This window comes from Silurus meridionalis, chromosome 1 (genome assembly GCF_014805685.1).
Source record: "Silurus meridionalis isolate SWU-2019-XX chromosome 1, ASM1480568v1, whole genome shotgun sequence".
In the NCBI taxonomy this organism is placed as follows: Eukaryota; Metazoa; Chordata; class Actinopteri; order Siluriformes; family Siluridae; genus Silurus; species Silurus meridionalis.
The window spans coordinates 21,443,209-21,459,044 of record NC_060884.1 but is presented as its reverse complement, the minus strand read 5'-3'; the positions used below and the strand labels follow the sequence as shown (position 1 = coordinate 21,459,044).

General features: G+C 37.2%; 1 protein-coding gene across 20 annotated transcripts in view; it reads left to right on the top strand.

Moving 5' to 3' along the window:
- The first annotated feature begins 4,683 nt into the window (after positions 1-4,683).
- The window catches only part of szt2 (SZT2 subunit of KICSTOR complex), a 106,911-nt gene continuing 95,758 nt past the window's right edge, over positions 4,684-15,836 (top strand). For 16 of the 20 annotated variants that reach the window (XM_046857565.1, XM_046857616.1, XM_046857611.1 and 13 more), the window contains exons 1-13: positions 4,684-4,916; positions 6,433-6,558; positions 7,306-7,479; positions 9,406-9,576; positions 10,242-10,364; positions 10,729-10,876; positions 11,101-11,207; positions 11,342-11,552; positions 12,888-13,058; positions 13,409-13,640; positions 14,033-14,162; positions 14,993-15,138; positions 15,266-15,418. In XM_046857565.1, coding sequence (XP_046713521.1) covers positions 4,893-4,916; positions 6,433-6,558; positions 7,306-7,479; positions 9,406-9,576; positions 10,242-10,364; positions 10,729-10,876; positions 11,101-11,207; positions 11,342-11,552; positions 12,888-13,058; positions 13,409-13,640; positions 14,033-14,162; positions 14,993-15,138; positions 15,266-15,418 — 1,916 coding nt within the window. In that variant the 5' untranslated portion in view covers positions 4,684-4,892. The remainder of the gene's footprint in view (positions 4,917-6,432; positions 6,559-7,305; positions 7,480-9,405; positions 9,577-10,241; positions 10,365-10,728; positions 10,877-11,100; positions 11,208-11,341; positions 11,553-12,887; positions 13,059-13,408; positions 13,641-14,032; positions 14,163-14,992; positions 15,139-15,265; positions 15,419-15,836) is intronic. The other 4 variants (XM_046857674.1, XM_046857684.1, XM_046857664.1 and 1 more) reach the window with 1 other exon arrangement.

Here is a 15,836-nt window from a genome sequence, read left to right as displayed (position 1 = left end):
CAGGGAATGATTGCAATGAACTTCCACCAGGGGAACTCTACATTTTAAAAAACAACCCTGGGCATTTTAGATCATTGATTAACAAAAAACATGGCATGTGATCAGAACAGATACATTTACCCAAATAGGGAAATTGATCTTTTATCAATCACACTGATTATTCCATCATTTAGGGACACCAAAATGAGCTTGTGAGTCTGCTAGGGTCTACTAGATGTTTTTCTAAATATATTTAACCATTCAGTTTCTTTTGTATATGAAATTTCATCTTATAATACTTATTACATTCTTCTTCTTTTTTCGGCTTCTCCCATTAGGGGTCACCTCAGCGGATCATTTGTCTTCATACCCCCCTGTCCTCTACATCTGTCTCTTTTAACCCAACTACCTCACAACATCCATAAACCTGCTCCTTGACCTTCCTCTTTTCCTATTTCCTGGTGGCTCCAACCTTAGCATTCTCCTACCGACACACCCCATGTCCCTCCTCTGCACATGTCCAAACCATAATACTCATTATATTGTAGATATTAATTCTATCTGTATATGATAAAAATGGCCAAAAAACAGTAAACCAACAGCAAACTAATGGCTTTTTATGCTCTTTATGCTTTTTATGCTTCCTAAAACATGCTCATGGATGTGACAAATGCATTTAAATAAAATAAAGCTAAGATTTTAAGAGTTCAGCTAATAAATATGTTAAGGAATGTGCTAAAGACTGCTCGATTTTAAGGTTAGGTTTAATGTTTCTGGTTACTCTAGTTGGAGAAGTAATTCTGCCCACCTGTGGGGAAGATCATGTGATCATAATGTGAACGTTCCAGAAGTTGCAAAGGGCAGTTACTGGAACAATGAGTAGTTTTTCATTTATTTCTTTACATATAAGCTTTCATTTACCCCCTGTTTTTATTTCCCATATGAACCTTAAAAGTTATGAAAGCAATGACTCAGCAATGAGTTCATATTAAAGAATACATTTATGTCTCCTCTATGACACTGTAGCTAAACTGGTTTACCATTTAAACACTATTTCTGACCCATGCTGTTATCTGCGATAATACATTTTCTATGATGCTACATTTACCATGGTGAAAAGCTTATCTTCAAATCCTCTAAAGGTCTCCTTGTAGTGTCTGAGCTGATCTTCGACTTCAACTGTGACTTCTGTGTAATCACTCCCACAGGGAAGTTCGGCAAGTTGTACAATGCTGTGTAACTTTCACCTCTTAAATCAGCAATACACAAAACTAGTCAGGTATACAACAAGTTGATGATTATATATTAAAAATTATTTCCTGCATTTATATTGTTCAATTCAAACTATGTAATCTAAATGTACCTATGTTTTCAGTCTAGCTTTCTTTGCTGATTATAATTACTTTTTTGTTAGTCTGCAAATTCTACAGGTTCTTACTCGATTCCAAGTTGTGTGCTACTCTCTCGATTTGTGAGCTTCCAAATATGAGCTAAATGTGCTGTGCCACTTGTCAGTCTTATATGTTTTTTCTTTGTTATAAGTTTAAGGCTGACCCCAATATGGGACAGAGCACCACATCCAGGTCTTCCATTCTCTGAAGACTTCATGGTTATAATTCTTCAACAACAAAAATAATGCCAAAGAAACTTTAGTATTTAGAATAATTTAGTATTGTGCCCTTGCAGCACATAGACTCTTACAGCTGTAGACATAACAAAACATAGCAAATAACTTAAAACTATTATGTTGTGCTCAGTGTCACACTGTTTAAACCAGTCTCTGAGAATCTATGCAGTAAGTCCAGTTCGTATCTGTTACTGTATGTGTGGAGTTTTTGTTCCTGGTCTCCCTGTCAGGATCCTGACTTGTTGTGTTGTATTTAATCCACTAGAGGCCTCTATTGTTCCCCTTGTTGTTTCATTTCCATGTGTACTACGTCAGCGTTATATGGTTGAAATGAGATAAAAGCTTCTTCACTTGATTCGAGATGATGTAGTTTTTCCCCTTCTGTGAATCAGCAATTCCTGCCACCTGAGTTCACCCATGTATTTAGATGGCAATGTTCCCCAGTTCTCCTGCTTGGTGTTAATGTGTGGTCAGGCCCCTGTGTGTTAGGTAAACTCCCCCGTTTCTCTAGTCTGTGTAAACTTTGTAAAACCTTTGCATTGCCCCATTTTTCCCCACTAGACTTTTCTCCTATATCTTCTCATCACTCAGAATTGTTGTTGCACAAGTATTTCATTTTTTGCTTGTTAAATGGATGAAGAAGTATTCCCCACTTCCTGGCAGAATTCCCACTCCTTTTGCCTAAATTTACACAAAATACAGTCTCTTTGTATTTTTCATTTTTAATTATTTAAACACCGATAATTTCGTGATTACATTAATATCCAATGCTTCTGACAGCAAAGTTGCATTTCACTGCTGTGTACATGTGCTGTTCAAATTTTATTTGTATGTGACAAATAAAATTTGATTTGATCAATAAGGTTTTATCAAATCTATGACACATAGAAGATTGATTTTGTTTCAGTCATTTCTGCTGGAGCTGAGGACACATGACATAAGTAACATTTCAGGGTTAGGATTTTGTCAGCACAATTTTCACTACTGCCAAAAAATCAATCCCCATATCTCTGTAGCAGAATATAATATTAATTAGAAATGTATCTGGTGACAGGTCTTAGGCTCTAGATTAAAGTAGGGAAAACACATGTCTATAGCTGCTTTACTGGCTTTGAGGATGAACTTTTTGCCTTAAAGGTGAATAAATGAGCAGAATACAGTCTATAAAATAGAAGAAGACTTGTAGGTTCTCATCTTTCGACAAGGACTTTTTGTTTGTAGAAGTCTCTTCATTAACTTTATTTTTATAACTTTTAAAACGTATTTTTTTTTCATTAACTTAGTTTCCTGTAGCCTGATTTTATTACATGACACTCCTATGATGTCAAACATGCATTTATTGGGATGATTTATCATTTATAGGAATGATGTACGAAGTAAAACATTAAAATAAAGATCGATATTAAAACAAATAGAGTTTAAGTCTGTTTCTAATGATGTGATGATGTGACATGTTTGGTACAAATTTGCCCAGGTATATTTCAAGCCTGCCAATAGCTGCTTTGCCCTGCTCTGATATTAACCAGCCTTTAGAGGATGCTAACCATCATGGATCTAAAACTTCCATCAAGCTGTGCTTATTTCTCACACTGCCTGTAACAAATACCCCCGGTGAGCAGACATTCTCATAACTGGCCTTGGTTTAGAACCAGGCTGTGATCTGTTCTGGGCCAGGAGCATCTTTTGCGATGTGTCTGGAACGACATTCTTCAGAAACTGGATTCTACTGAGCTAATGAAGGACACAGAGGAAAAGCTTCTGAAGGTTGGACGTTTGAATTTATTCGTACATGAGCACATGTGTGTACATGTGTTGACTAATGGCCAAAAAGGGAAAACTGGGGTGTGTTTGTGGTAGGGTAGGGATCCTACAGTCTGTAGCTCATGGGCCTGTAGTGACCTGCGCACCATTTTTAGGCATAGACAATTTAGGCGGTTGCCAAGTGCTCAACCAGCTGGGGGGCTGCCAGTGAGCGCCCCCTGCCTCACCGCCGCCCTTGTTCTCGCCCATTTCATTTATTTACTTGTTTTTCTCCTGAAGTTTAACATACAGCATATATGTTCACATACTTGAATTCAGGCAATTTGGCAATGATTATTTAATGTGTATAACCATTTCTTTTTATCGTTTCAGTTGATGTTTTATGTTCTGAAAGTTTCCTTGTTCACGTCCATGTTCATTATTTACACAAAAAGTCAGACTCAAATAAAACAAAAGGTTTGTAAATTTTCGTTTGCTTTTCACTCATACTCAAAAGGGCAGCAGGTGAAACAAAAGCAAAAAAGCAGAATAGCAGGATGAAGCCGTCAGAGCATTGAAAATAAAACTGCTTATACATTATACCTTTATAAAACTTAAATATTTCGGCGGGAGAAAATAACATATAAATCTGTCCCGTGCAGGTCTTTTAGTCCTGGGTCACCTAAAGGCGTCCCTTTTATTGAAGCAGGTAACATTGTCATGTTTTACACCTACTGAATGATTCCACCTAGTGGTCAAAAATGGGAATTACACCAAGAAATAGCAAAGATCCGTGCGTTGTCTTGATTACTGAACCATGAACCTGATAACAATCCACCTATAATTTATTATGTATTATTTATCATAATTACACCAGTTATTCAAATCTAAACATTGTTATTAATACCAGCAGTTGTGCATATGATGCGCAATGTTGTGTGCATGCGTTTAATAGGATATTACAATAGATAATTCTGAAGATGTTAGTTTTTAATTTTCCAACCAGTATTTTTAATATTGCTGTTTATGGCTTGCTCCTGAAGAACCCACTATTATTTTGACATTAAACAGTAACCGGAAGTTTCAAGAATTCTAAACTCAGAAGAATTGTATCTTTAATTCAGAAGTGGTTTCTTCATAGTAGCACATTCTTTTTAATAGTCATGCAATGATAATGTTTGGTTGCTCTTGTACAACCATAACATTTATTTTAGAGAAATAATTATTTGCATGTAATGAAGATGAACTTTTCTTTTGACATTGGCACAAACGCAAAAGCGGAAGTTTGTGTTCCTTGTCTTGCCTTCCGTCCGAAACGAACACATGCCAAATTGCTTTCTACTGTCTATATACGCGCACTACATAGGGGCTATAAAAATGTTTTTTTCCTCCATTTGTAGTGCACTATATGGCTGAGAAGCCTGTATTTAGGATACAGCCAATTACCTACAGTCAGCAGAGGCTAAGTTGAACGGAATTAAAAAAATAAATAATTATTTGTTGCTGTTGTGCAAACAGTAATTGAGCCAGTGATGGTAAACACGGCATGGCAGAAAAACAGGACAATGAGGTGACTATATAACATTTATTGCTTTAGTTATTATGTACATAACCCGCGTTTATAATCCATGGCCCCTTTATGGAACTTGTTTACTCACTTGTTTTCCTGGGATTTATTTTAAGGACAGTTCTGTACTACGTCTTAGGAAATGTCATGTTTTTTTGCTGTAATTATGCTCGCTTTATTAGCCAATCAGTTATATTTAGTATTTATTAGATCAGATCTGTCTGTAACAACTAGAAATTATGTGAATGTCTTATTGTGCAGGTGAAAATAAGACATTAATGCCATTCTTCCAGGCTCAGAAACTGACATGACATTAGGAAGTGTTTAGTAAGACAGGATGCCACCATGAGCTGTATTGAGGAGACAAAAGCAGTGTTGTGATCTGCATGCTGGGTATCTGCCCCTCCCTGATATGGCTCAGTCTGCTCACTGCAACATGCATTGTATGATTTATAGATCAAGAACTCAGTAGTAAAAAAGCAGTGAGTTGTACTGGGAGAGGTTTAATGGTGTATGCACACTGAGCAGCATCGAAGAGGCAGAGAGTCTGACGTTTTGTGAGAAGTGGTAGCTCAGTGGTTAAGGTCTTTTTTTTTACTGATCAGAAGGGGGGTCAAGTATGGCCAAGCTGAAACTTTTGGGCCCTTGAGCAATGCCCTTATCTCTCTCTGCTCTAGCAGTCTCATTGCTCAGCCTTTACTTTGACCCCTGACCCCTGATATGCAAAAAAAAAAAAACTTCACCCTGCTGTAATGTATACATCGATCAGGCATAACATTATGACTGGTGAAGTGAATAACACTGATTATCTCTTCATCATGGCACCTGTTAGTGGGTGGGATATATTAGGCACCAAGTGAACAGTTTGTCCTCAAAGTTGATGTGTTAGAAGCAGAAAAAATAGACAAGCGTAAAGATTTGAGTGATTTTGACGAGGGCCAAATTGTGATGTCTAGACGACAGGGTCAGAGCATGTCAGAGCATCTCCAAAGCTGCAGCTCTCTTGGGATGTTTCCAGTCTGCAGTGGTCAATATCTATTAAAAATGGTCGAAGGAAGGAACAGTGGTGAACCGGCGACAGGGTCACGAGCGGCTGAGACTCATTAAAGCAAGTGAGGGAGCGAAGGCTGGCTCATGTGGTCCGATCCAACAGACGAGCTCCTGTAGCTCAAAGTGCTGAACAAGTGAATGCTGTTAATGCTCAATGGGTCAGGACTGTTTTGGCTACAAAAGGGGGACCAACAAAATATTAGGCAGGTGGTCAAAATGTTATGCCTGATCGATGTACGTGACAAGTAAAAGCCTCTTTCATCTTTCTTTTTCTTTACTTTTACCTCCTTACTATTTGCATATTCATCCGCTGCTACAAATCCTACTGGCATTGTATATACTGTATATCACTGTGCAGGAGCAGAGCAGGGCTTGCGGCCATAAACCGTGCTATGCTCAAGGGCAATGTAAATTATTACAGGTATGTAGTGAACACGTATTTCTGAGCATGTCTTTATCTCTACTGCAGGTGGAGGAGGCCGATCAGGTGTACTTGCTGACAAATGAAAACTACCACATATCGCGCAATGTGCGTCTGTCCTGGTTCCTCAGCCGACTCAACCAGGTCATCAGACCCTCACCTAAGATCGAGCTGGTGCGTAAGATCGTTCTCGTCTGATTTATCCCAATACACAGGATTTATTGATGGCTAGTAACTCTGTTGTAATGTTTATTCAGTCAGGGAAACTACTATAATCTATGAAGGAATCACTTTTTAACTTAATCAGTTTCATAGAACAATTATTAATTACTATCAGTGTTTCCATCTTCAACAGTCAGTTTTCTTTTTATGACATCAACATGCCACAGACAGAAATGACATGATAAGAGGCAAAGTCACACAGAGTTTATTAAAAGAACTGCATTAACATTGGCATCTCTGTCTTTTATTAAATTAGTCCTGTCATTTGCATGATTGTTTTTTTTCTCCAATATATGACAGACATAATACAGCAAAACTCAACAATACGTAAAAATGACACTGCCTAGTCAGTTTATAAAATTCACCCAAGCCTGATGTAACCAGGCTTCATCCAATCAGCCTGTAAGTATGAGTTACTGGCCACATGATTCCCAGGCACATGTTGGGGGAAGAAAACTTTGATATTTACCACTAACAATGACTCAGCAAGTCAGAACTACTGACCTGTGTGTTTTCACACACTTGCTACCGTGTACTTGTGAATTTCAACCGTACAGTTCTATTACGTTTCTGCTTTTCATTTCTTTATACATCCTTTATATGTTCTTTCTGATGGTTACTTCTGTTTTATTAAATGCTTACTGGGACCACAGAGTGTCCATTTAATTGCATTATCTTGGTGTTATTTGGTTTTTACAGCTTAAATCAGATAAAGAGCTGGATATCCTGAGTATCCTCCCCAAAGGATGGCAGCCCGATTCACCGCCTTCCTCGATGCCATGCCTGCTGGTCCCATCCACGCGAGTCATCTTCCTGGCCCGCAGATACCGCTTTGTCATCGAACTGGACCTCAGCCCCTCCACCGGGATTGTGGTAAGAGTCGCTTAAAAGCTCCAGAGCTATAACAAAATCACATCATTTTCAATTTATGATTAATAGATATTCGGTGCTACCCAGATGAGTGTGGATTCCCTTTTGGGTTTGGTTCCTCTCAAGGTTTCTTCCTCATAGCATCTCGGGGACTTTTGAATTGCCACTTTCACCACTGGCTTGCTCATTATGAATAAACTTATAAGGGTTAAACTTATAAACATACATGTATAAACTTATAGGCACTAGATTTTTTTAGCATTAACATATAATTTAACTTTTAATACCCTATTTATGTCTGTAAAGCTGCTTTGGGAACATGTGCATTGCTCAAAACACATTTAGTCAGATATAGAATACTCTGAATACTAGTGATGAAGGATATGACAAAAATATAACTTCACGAAAGTTGGATGTGGGTCTCACAGACCCTGGTTAACTGTTTGATCTTGAGCCCTGTAAATTTATTAAAAAAAAAAAAAAACATTGCGAAAGCTACCACTAGCATAAAAATGTGATGTGGCCCATTGGGCTATTTCTTCCTCTATTGCTGGAAGATTTTTTCCCCCATTTGCTTTTAATTTAGTTACACAATGTCTTGAAGAAAGGAAGCGTGCTGTGTCACTCGGGTGCCTTTGATTTAAAACGTTTCTAAGTGACAGACACATTTATTCTGAACACTGCTGTAGTATAGATGCAAATAAGAAGCAAACTGTCTGATACATGTTTTTTCCTGTGGGTAACATAACCACAACAGAATCATTTTGTCGGACGTTTACTTTCTACTTGTATAGTAAATTAAATATACCAGATTAATAAAACTATATCTTTTTCTATAAAAATACTTATTTTAATACATTTACAATTGGGCTGAAATCCAGATATTTGCATTGGATGCTTTTTAAACTGAAATTTGACTAAAAAAGAACAGCTGAGCATTTCATTTAGGACTTTACCTACTATTAAAATCTCTTACTGCTAAGATCCACAAAGCCACCAGCATTAATGTACAGTTCCTGTCATTTTTGTACAATTTGGAAACCTCTTCTTTTGACACATGCATTTTTCTTTTGCTTTTTAAGAAACTAGGTCTTTTGACGGTATACATTTTCATGTACAGAAGGTTTTAGATGACATACTTGTAGCTATGTCATGTTCCACTTCAGAAGTTTCTGTTTATATTTGTAGAACATTACCTTCATACATTCAAGCTCTGTGAGTGTTATTTCGGGGCTTGTGTGTTATCTATCATGGAATGTCCTGCCCAGTCACTACACCTGAATCATATTAAACTGCTCCGGGATGAACTGGATTGCAAGGTCAGAAAGGAAAATCCAACTAGTGATGAACACCTTTGGAAAGTTTTATAAGAGGCAAACTATTTCATCTGAATGTTTGGAGAAACTGTCCTGATACCGAGAGTGTTAAAGGCTGTTAGTCATGGTGTGGGAGGATAAAAATAAAAATATAAATTTACAGATGATAAAGTTTATATCTTCTGCCCAAAGTAAAACTTTATACCATTAAATGACCTAGTTTGTTGCATTTAAAACAGACAGAACATGCACGTGTTTCTCAAAAACTTTTCGGTGTTTCCAAACTTTTCACAGGCACTGTAAGTCTTGCGCACTGTTATGTGGTTCACCATGTTCCTGGAGAAATAACATTTTGTTCCTATATATACAAGCAATATAGAGAAATGACAATAAAAACCCACTCTGTATGAAAACTCAATCTCCTGGTTGCTGCAGGACTGAGATCGTATTAGTATTATTGGTTTTGTTTATATATATATATATATATATATATATATATATATATATATATATATATATATATATATAAATAAATAATATAGCTCCTATACGAAATCAGAGATATTTCATTGACTTCACAGAAAGAAATGTTAATCTTTCTGAATCTTTGCAGGATGACAGTACAGGAGAGATGATATTTGACGAGGTCTTCCATGCCCTGAGTCGATGTCTGGCCGGATTGGCTGCACAGTTTAAAGTCCCAGGCACTGATTTCTTGTTTCAGCCAGAGATCTTCATCACCATTCTTGCTTATTCATCCATTGTTGGCCTCAGCTCACACCAGGTTATTATAATACTGTTTCAATGCGAAATGATTTATATTGATTTATGGTGATATGATATAGTGGATAAAAATTAAAAATAAAACAAATTCCCAATGGGATCAATAAAGTATTTTGATTCTGTTGATTCAGCGTGGCATATAGGAAAATATATACTTATAGATAGACTTATTTATCTCCCATGCATAAGCATGGATTTCCTGCAAAACAAGGGATTTAATTTATTTGTATATTATTGTATATTGAATATTTTTGTGTTTTTGCATCTTTTCATGTGTGCATTGGAACTCCATGAGTATTTAGTGGTAGAAAAAGGAAATTGCAGAGAAACTGTTTGAAGAGCTCTTATCTTACTGTCATTCCAGTTTATTTGACTGGTAATTTACCAGGTGCAGGAATGTTTTTCCTGAGAGTAATGAATGCCTAGATTACTTTTGCCAATATCAGTTTAATAGATCTCTGGCAAAAAAAACCCCCTACACATTACAGCATTGATTTGCACACTAAAGTCCATTCTACTTGTGGGTTTGTAGCAATAGGGTCATAATAGTGAGGAATGGAGGCTAAAAAAAAAAAAAAAAAATTCAAGTAATTTATCACGAGAGCTGTTATTTATTTATTATTTTTTTCAGTGCTGCATAGTGAATCTCTTGGCTCTGCTTTGTAGGTGTTGGTGCAGGGATGCCAGCTGGATTTCACAGATCTGGACCAGTTCCTGCATCAAATATACCAGCAGCTCCGTGCTGTGGAGAACAACATCGCTGAGGTTTTACAGCAGCAGCATAAGCAGGCAAGAGAAACCAGTTTAAGAAGTTTTATCGGTTTAGTCTGATTGATTGATACCACTGATTGATTGTTAGTGTCTTTCTTAGTATGCATGTGCTGTCTTTGCAATTACAGTTTTAGACACATCACATCCAAAACAGAAAAATTAAGAATACCAGGTTTTCATATTTTTCTAAATATGCATAATTAATGTAGATTGTTGAAGAAAAAGAGTATTTAGGGTATTTTAAACATTGAGTGCATGTATTATTCTGTTTTGCTCTTTTATATAGTGAGTGTATATTGTATGCATATATAATATGTAATGCTGTCTTTTCAAATGTCCCTTTATCCAAAACACTGAAATTGGACTCGCTGTACTTTTTCAGTGTAATGGCTCCATCCCTGCTGATCTAACAGAAGACCTGACACAGAGGAAGCAGAGCATTTCCATGGTGACTGCAGATGTGGGACTGGTCAGTATGGTGCGCCAGGGTATCCTGGCACTTCAGCTCCTCCCATCGAACTCTAGTGCAGGTCAGAAAGCCATACCACAGTACCTTGGTTCCTTTCTCTTTTTTTCTGATGACGAAAAGGGGGCTGACGCGTTATGCAACAATGTGCTACAGGGGGGGTTACTGGATTTTGGTTGATGTTATTAATTAAATTATATATATAACTTAATTAATTAATTTATTAATTACTCTTGAGTATGTATCCTTCCAACCTAAAAGGAAGCTTGTGTTAAACTTTGTCTGCAGGTTTAATAATAATTACGGATGGAGTGATGAGTGTGCCAGACGTGGCCGTGTGTGAGACTCTGCTGAATCAACTGAGGAGTGGAACCATTGCCTGCTCTTTTGTTCAGGTTAATTCTACTATGTCTACTTCTACTACTATTACTACTACTACTACTAATTTTAATGATATAATAACAGCACATTTGGATACATTTATGATGAGATACATCAGCACATTTAAGATGTGTTTGTTGCCTATCAGGTGGGCGGAGCTTACTCCTATGAGTGCAGCTTCGGTTATGTCCCAAATGTGGAGCTGATGAAATTCATCTCTATGGCAACGTTTGGCTCGTACCTGTCCTTGTGTCCTGACCCAGTGCAGATGGATCAACAGATGAACTCTTACCACCGTTCCTTCCTGAATTACTCTTTCTTCTGCACAAACGAGTCCATCAACCCCGACTACTACTGCTGTAAGTACCACACAGACTGCTATGCTTGATGGTTTACAGTTGAGAAATGAGGCATGTGAAACTACACAGCAGGAACTGAAATTGTGTTTATGTATCCTGCGGTTACTTCTACTTTCAAATATGTTAACAGGTTCGATGTGTGACAGTGACAATGATAATCAAACAATTTCTATCCCTCCCATTTTCAGCTATATTTGCATATACAGAACCGGGGTGATTTAATGTAATAATTTTTTTTTTCCTCCATTATGGTCCGTAATGTCAGTTTTTTTTCCTTCATACACCCTCGAAAATTTGTGTCGTTTTTCACCATACCCACTGGTGGTCTAATCACTTTAGACTTAGTTCTTTGTCTTAGAAGCAGATGTAGCCTCGCATGTTAGTATACTTTTGAGCACTTTCCTATTATCTTATCAAAATTCCCATTATCTTCTGCTCCTGAAGGAATGCAAATCAGTCTTAATTAGTCACACCCACTTCTGCAGTTAATTGTACATATTTGCACATGGCTTCCATGTTTTCTAAATTTAGTTTAGGATAGACTTACTACTTCTAAAAACAAAATAAATAAACACATAGCTAATTATATAAATGTGACCGTTACTGATGATGGAGACAAGCAGTAAATGTAACATACAGCACAGCATAAGCACCATGTTCATGAACTTGATAATCTTTTGTCTCCTGAGCTTCACATCTAACTCTCAGAATCCACTCAAACCTTTACCTCTAATTTAAAGTGGAGATCGACCGGTTATTCGGCTTCGACGATTAATCTGCACCCATAACTGATTGCTTGGACTATCAAAAAAAAACCAAACCGATCGTTTTTCTGGCTTGTTCCCATTGCTGGAGCTGCTTTTATTTACCAGAGCGGTCTCTAGAGGTGAATCACTTGACTCCATGTGCTGTTTGTTTTTACACTCGATGGAACGCTGCACGAAGAACGCTATATGATATTTATTATTTATTATTTATTAATTATATACCTATATTTATTAATTAATATATTGATATTTATTTCATTTAGCAGATTTTAAAGATTTAATACTGTTTTTTTTTTTTTTTTTTTTTTTTTTGTATTATTTTACATGGAGTGTTATTATTGTTATTTTTTATTTAGTATCCATTTTAAAAACTTTCGGTTATATTCAAGTATGATCAATAAAAATCAAATCCACTACTGGTCGACCTCTAATTTGAAGTAACTAAGCTCCATTGGAAGAAATGTGTATTCAATGAGTGCATTGGTATGGGGAACATAAACTGGTTATTGTTCAGGTCACAAATGCAAGACCAGAAGTGTTTTGAAAAAGTGTGTGTGTCTGTGTGTAGTTTCCCAGCACAGGCTATTTAATGAACACCTAGTATCAGCAAGTGGAAATCCAGCTCTGGGGCTGCGTAGGAAGAAGCACACTGAGAAGGAGGTGAATGCAGATTTGATCAGTGTGTTATCACTCAGGTTGAGGGAGGGCTACACCATCCGTGACATCAGCTTTACTAAAGGTAAATGCATGCTAGTTTGCTTTCTCTCTCTCTCTTTTTCTTTCTCTCTCTCTTTCTCTCTCTCTCTCTCTCTCTCTCTCTCTCTCTCTCTCTCTCTCTCTGGAAACACAGTGTCATTATTAAGCATCAATTGGCGAAGTAGTTTTATTATGTTAAATGTTTTAACCAGTTGAAAATGAAATCCCAATTCACATAGGCATTTCTTATTTTTGCTGTACCTAGGCATCACCTTATTAAAATATTGAAATATAATATTAATGTTAAGAAAAGAAATAAACATTGTATAAATTGGGTAGGGTTGCTGAAATGACCTGCTTACTTTTTCTGCCTCTCACACACTCTCTCTGTAGGAGGCACACAGTTGGAGGTGAAGTTGGTGTTGCTGTGGAAGCACAACATGCGTGTTGAGTATGTGGCCGTGGCATCCTGGCCGCTCCTCCCTGCTGAGCGCAGCACGTGGATGGAGGTGACTATGGAGGGCAGCTATGACATCCTGCATGACCTCAGCTGTACGCTACGCAAACCCATCACCAGCCCGTACCGCACGGCCGTCATCCGCCGCTTTTGGAACACGCTTCATGGGTAACGCCCACACCTTCCACAACACCTACATGCAAAAGCACACCATGCAATACTGCCTGAATGATTGTGTGGTTGTGTTTTAGTTTTTGTTTACTTAAAAAATGTATCCAGTCAAAGTTGAGTTTTATTCAGTTCTAAAGCAAAAAAAGTTATATTCCTTGTGTATAAATACTGAGACAGACTGCCATTACAGTAGCAGTAGGAGAAATCCCCTATCTACTTGCATTATACATTGACTGCATTAGAAAAGGACCCAGAAAAACGCTCCAAAATAAGTGTTGCTTTTTCGTAAATGTGTCCTTGCGATTAAACTTAGTTTGTCTTGTAATACTGTGTATTTCTTTTATGATCTTCAAAGTATACCCTGCAGCATTAACCATTTTACCTTGCAGCATTAACCAGACCGACCAAATGCTGGTTCACCTGCAGTCGTTCAATTCCATCCCAGAACACTATACGATTCCAGAAAGCACTAAAAATGGTGTTCCTCTTTTCTACATCCCACCAGGATCCACCACGCCAGTAAGAGCAGTAATCTCATGTGCACACCACTGATCACCCACCACTTAGTAAACCTGATGTAGAACTTCACATTAGCAAAGGAACATCTTTAGGCCAAGCACAAGTCTGGTCACTTTGACTCACAACTTTTAGACAGTATTGGAGACTTAGTTTCTGGGGTCACACATTTTTTACACTAAAAATAACCAGTTCTTGGACCCAAAATCTATTTGGAACGAAAGAAAGGCATGGATGGGACATGGGGGTTTTGAGAACAGAATAAAAGAATAACAGAAATAATTGCATAACCCTAAAAAAACCTAGCTGTTTTTGCCAAGTAAATTCGGTATCTGCATATAATTTGTAGATTATTGTTGTCTATTAAAGCAATACAATTTTTTGTGTTTCTGACTGAAATCACACAAACAACAAATTCTCCCACAGTTATTATCTTTACACTGTCCATTACAAACATTTGAAATGATGATTGTCTAACACATCATCTCTGTGGAAAAAAAGCCAGGGGAAAAGTAGGCTTAAAAAAAAAAAAAAAAGATCTTCTGGCTGCTTAAACCCCCATGAGCTCTGAGTCAGTGTCTAGGGTTTAAGAGATTTACCTCTTATGGTAATACAGAACTGCTAGTTCTTTGACTGTATCCACACTCTTACCCTTACATCTTCACGATTTGAACTTTAGCTTATGAGATCAATCTGATCTGAGTTACTACATCTGCAGTATGTTAGCCAAGGGTGCTTGAACCCCCAGATATTTTCTCCTTTAATCTTTACCAAATTTTTGTGTCCCTGCACCAGGGTTGGCTTGTTCATAATGCATGTTGACTCTCTTCCAGGTCCTCTCCCTACAGCACAGTGGCTCAAAAGACTCCAGCCATTCACAGTTTGCTTGCTACTGGAAGCCCATCCTGTCCATGGATTCCATCATCTGGCAGCGCTGGTTACACATGCACAGAATAACCATTATCCTGGAGCACGATGTGTGAGTTATCTATGATTCATTTTTTTGTATACTGTGTCCCATTACTACAGACTATAATTTAAATTTGAAAACAAGAATAATAATTTAATTTGTTTATTTTATTATTTAATTTATTTGTCTTTTACAGTCCTGTGCCAAAACACGTCCACAGCGCAGGCAGTAATGGCAGGTTCAGCACCATCCAGTGCCGAATAGCCCACTCGGCCCTCACCTCACTGCTGAGGGATTGGAGTAGCTTTGTCCTGGTGGAGGGCTACTCCTATGTCAAGCTAATCTACAGGTACCACTGATCACATGATTTTGACTGCAATTTTTTTAGTTTTCATCTACTTTTAGTCAACTAAATATCATTAGAGTTTAGTTGACAAATTCTACAGTAAATTTTGTCAACTAAATCTAAGGTTTCATTTAGTTGTAATGATGTATTTCTCAAAAATTTCCAAACTATACATTTCCAAACTATATATTTCAGGAAAACATCTGTTAGTATGAATGATGTTAAGGTTTTAAATTGCAATACAAAACAGATTTAACTGTTGTGACATAATACATCTTTATTTTTTCAAAAATGTAAAGCTGTAATGTTTGATTTTTTTTACGATGTTTTGTCAATTAGATTTGTTTATTTCGTTTTTAGCTACTGTCATTAGAACAGCCCTCTTTTTTAGTCATTGTGACTGGTGGTCCTATGCATCTGA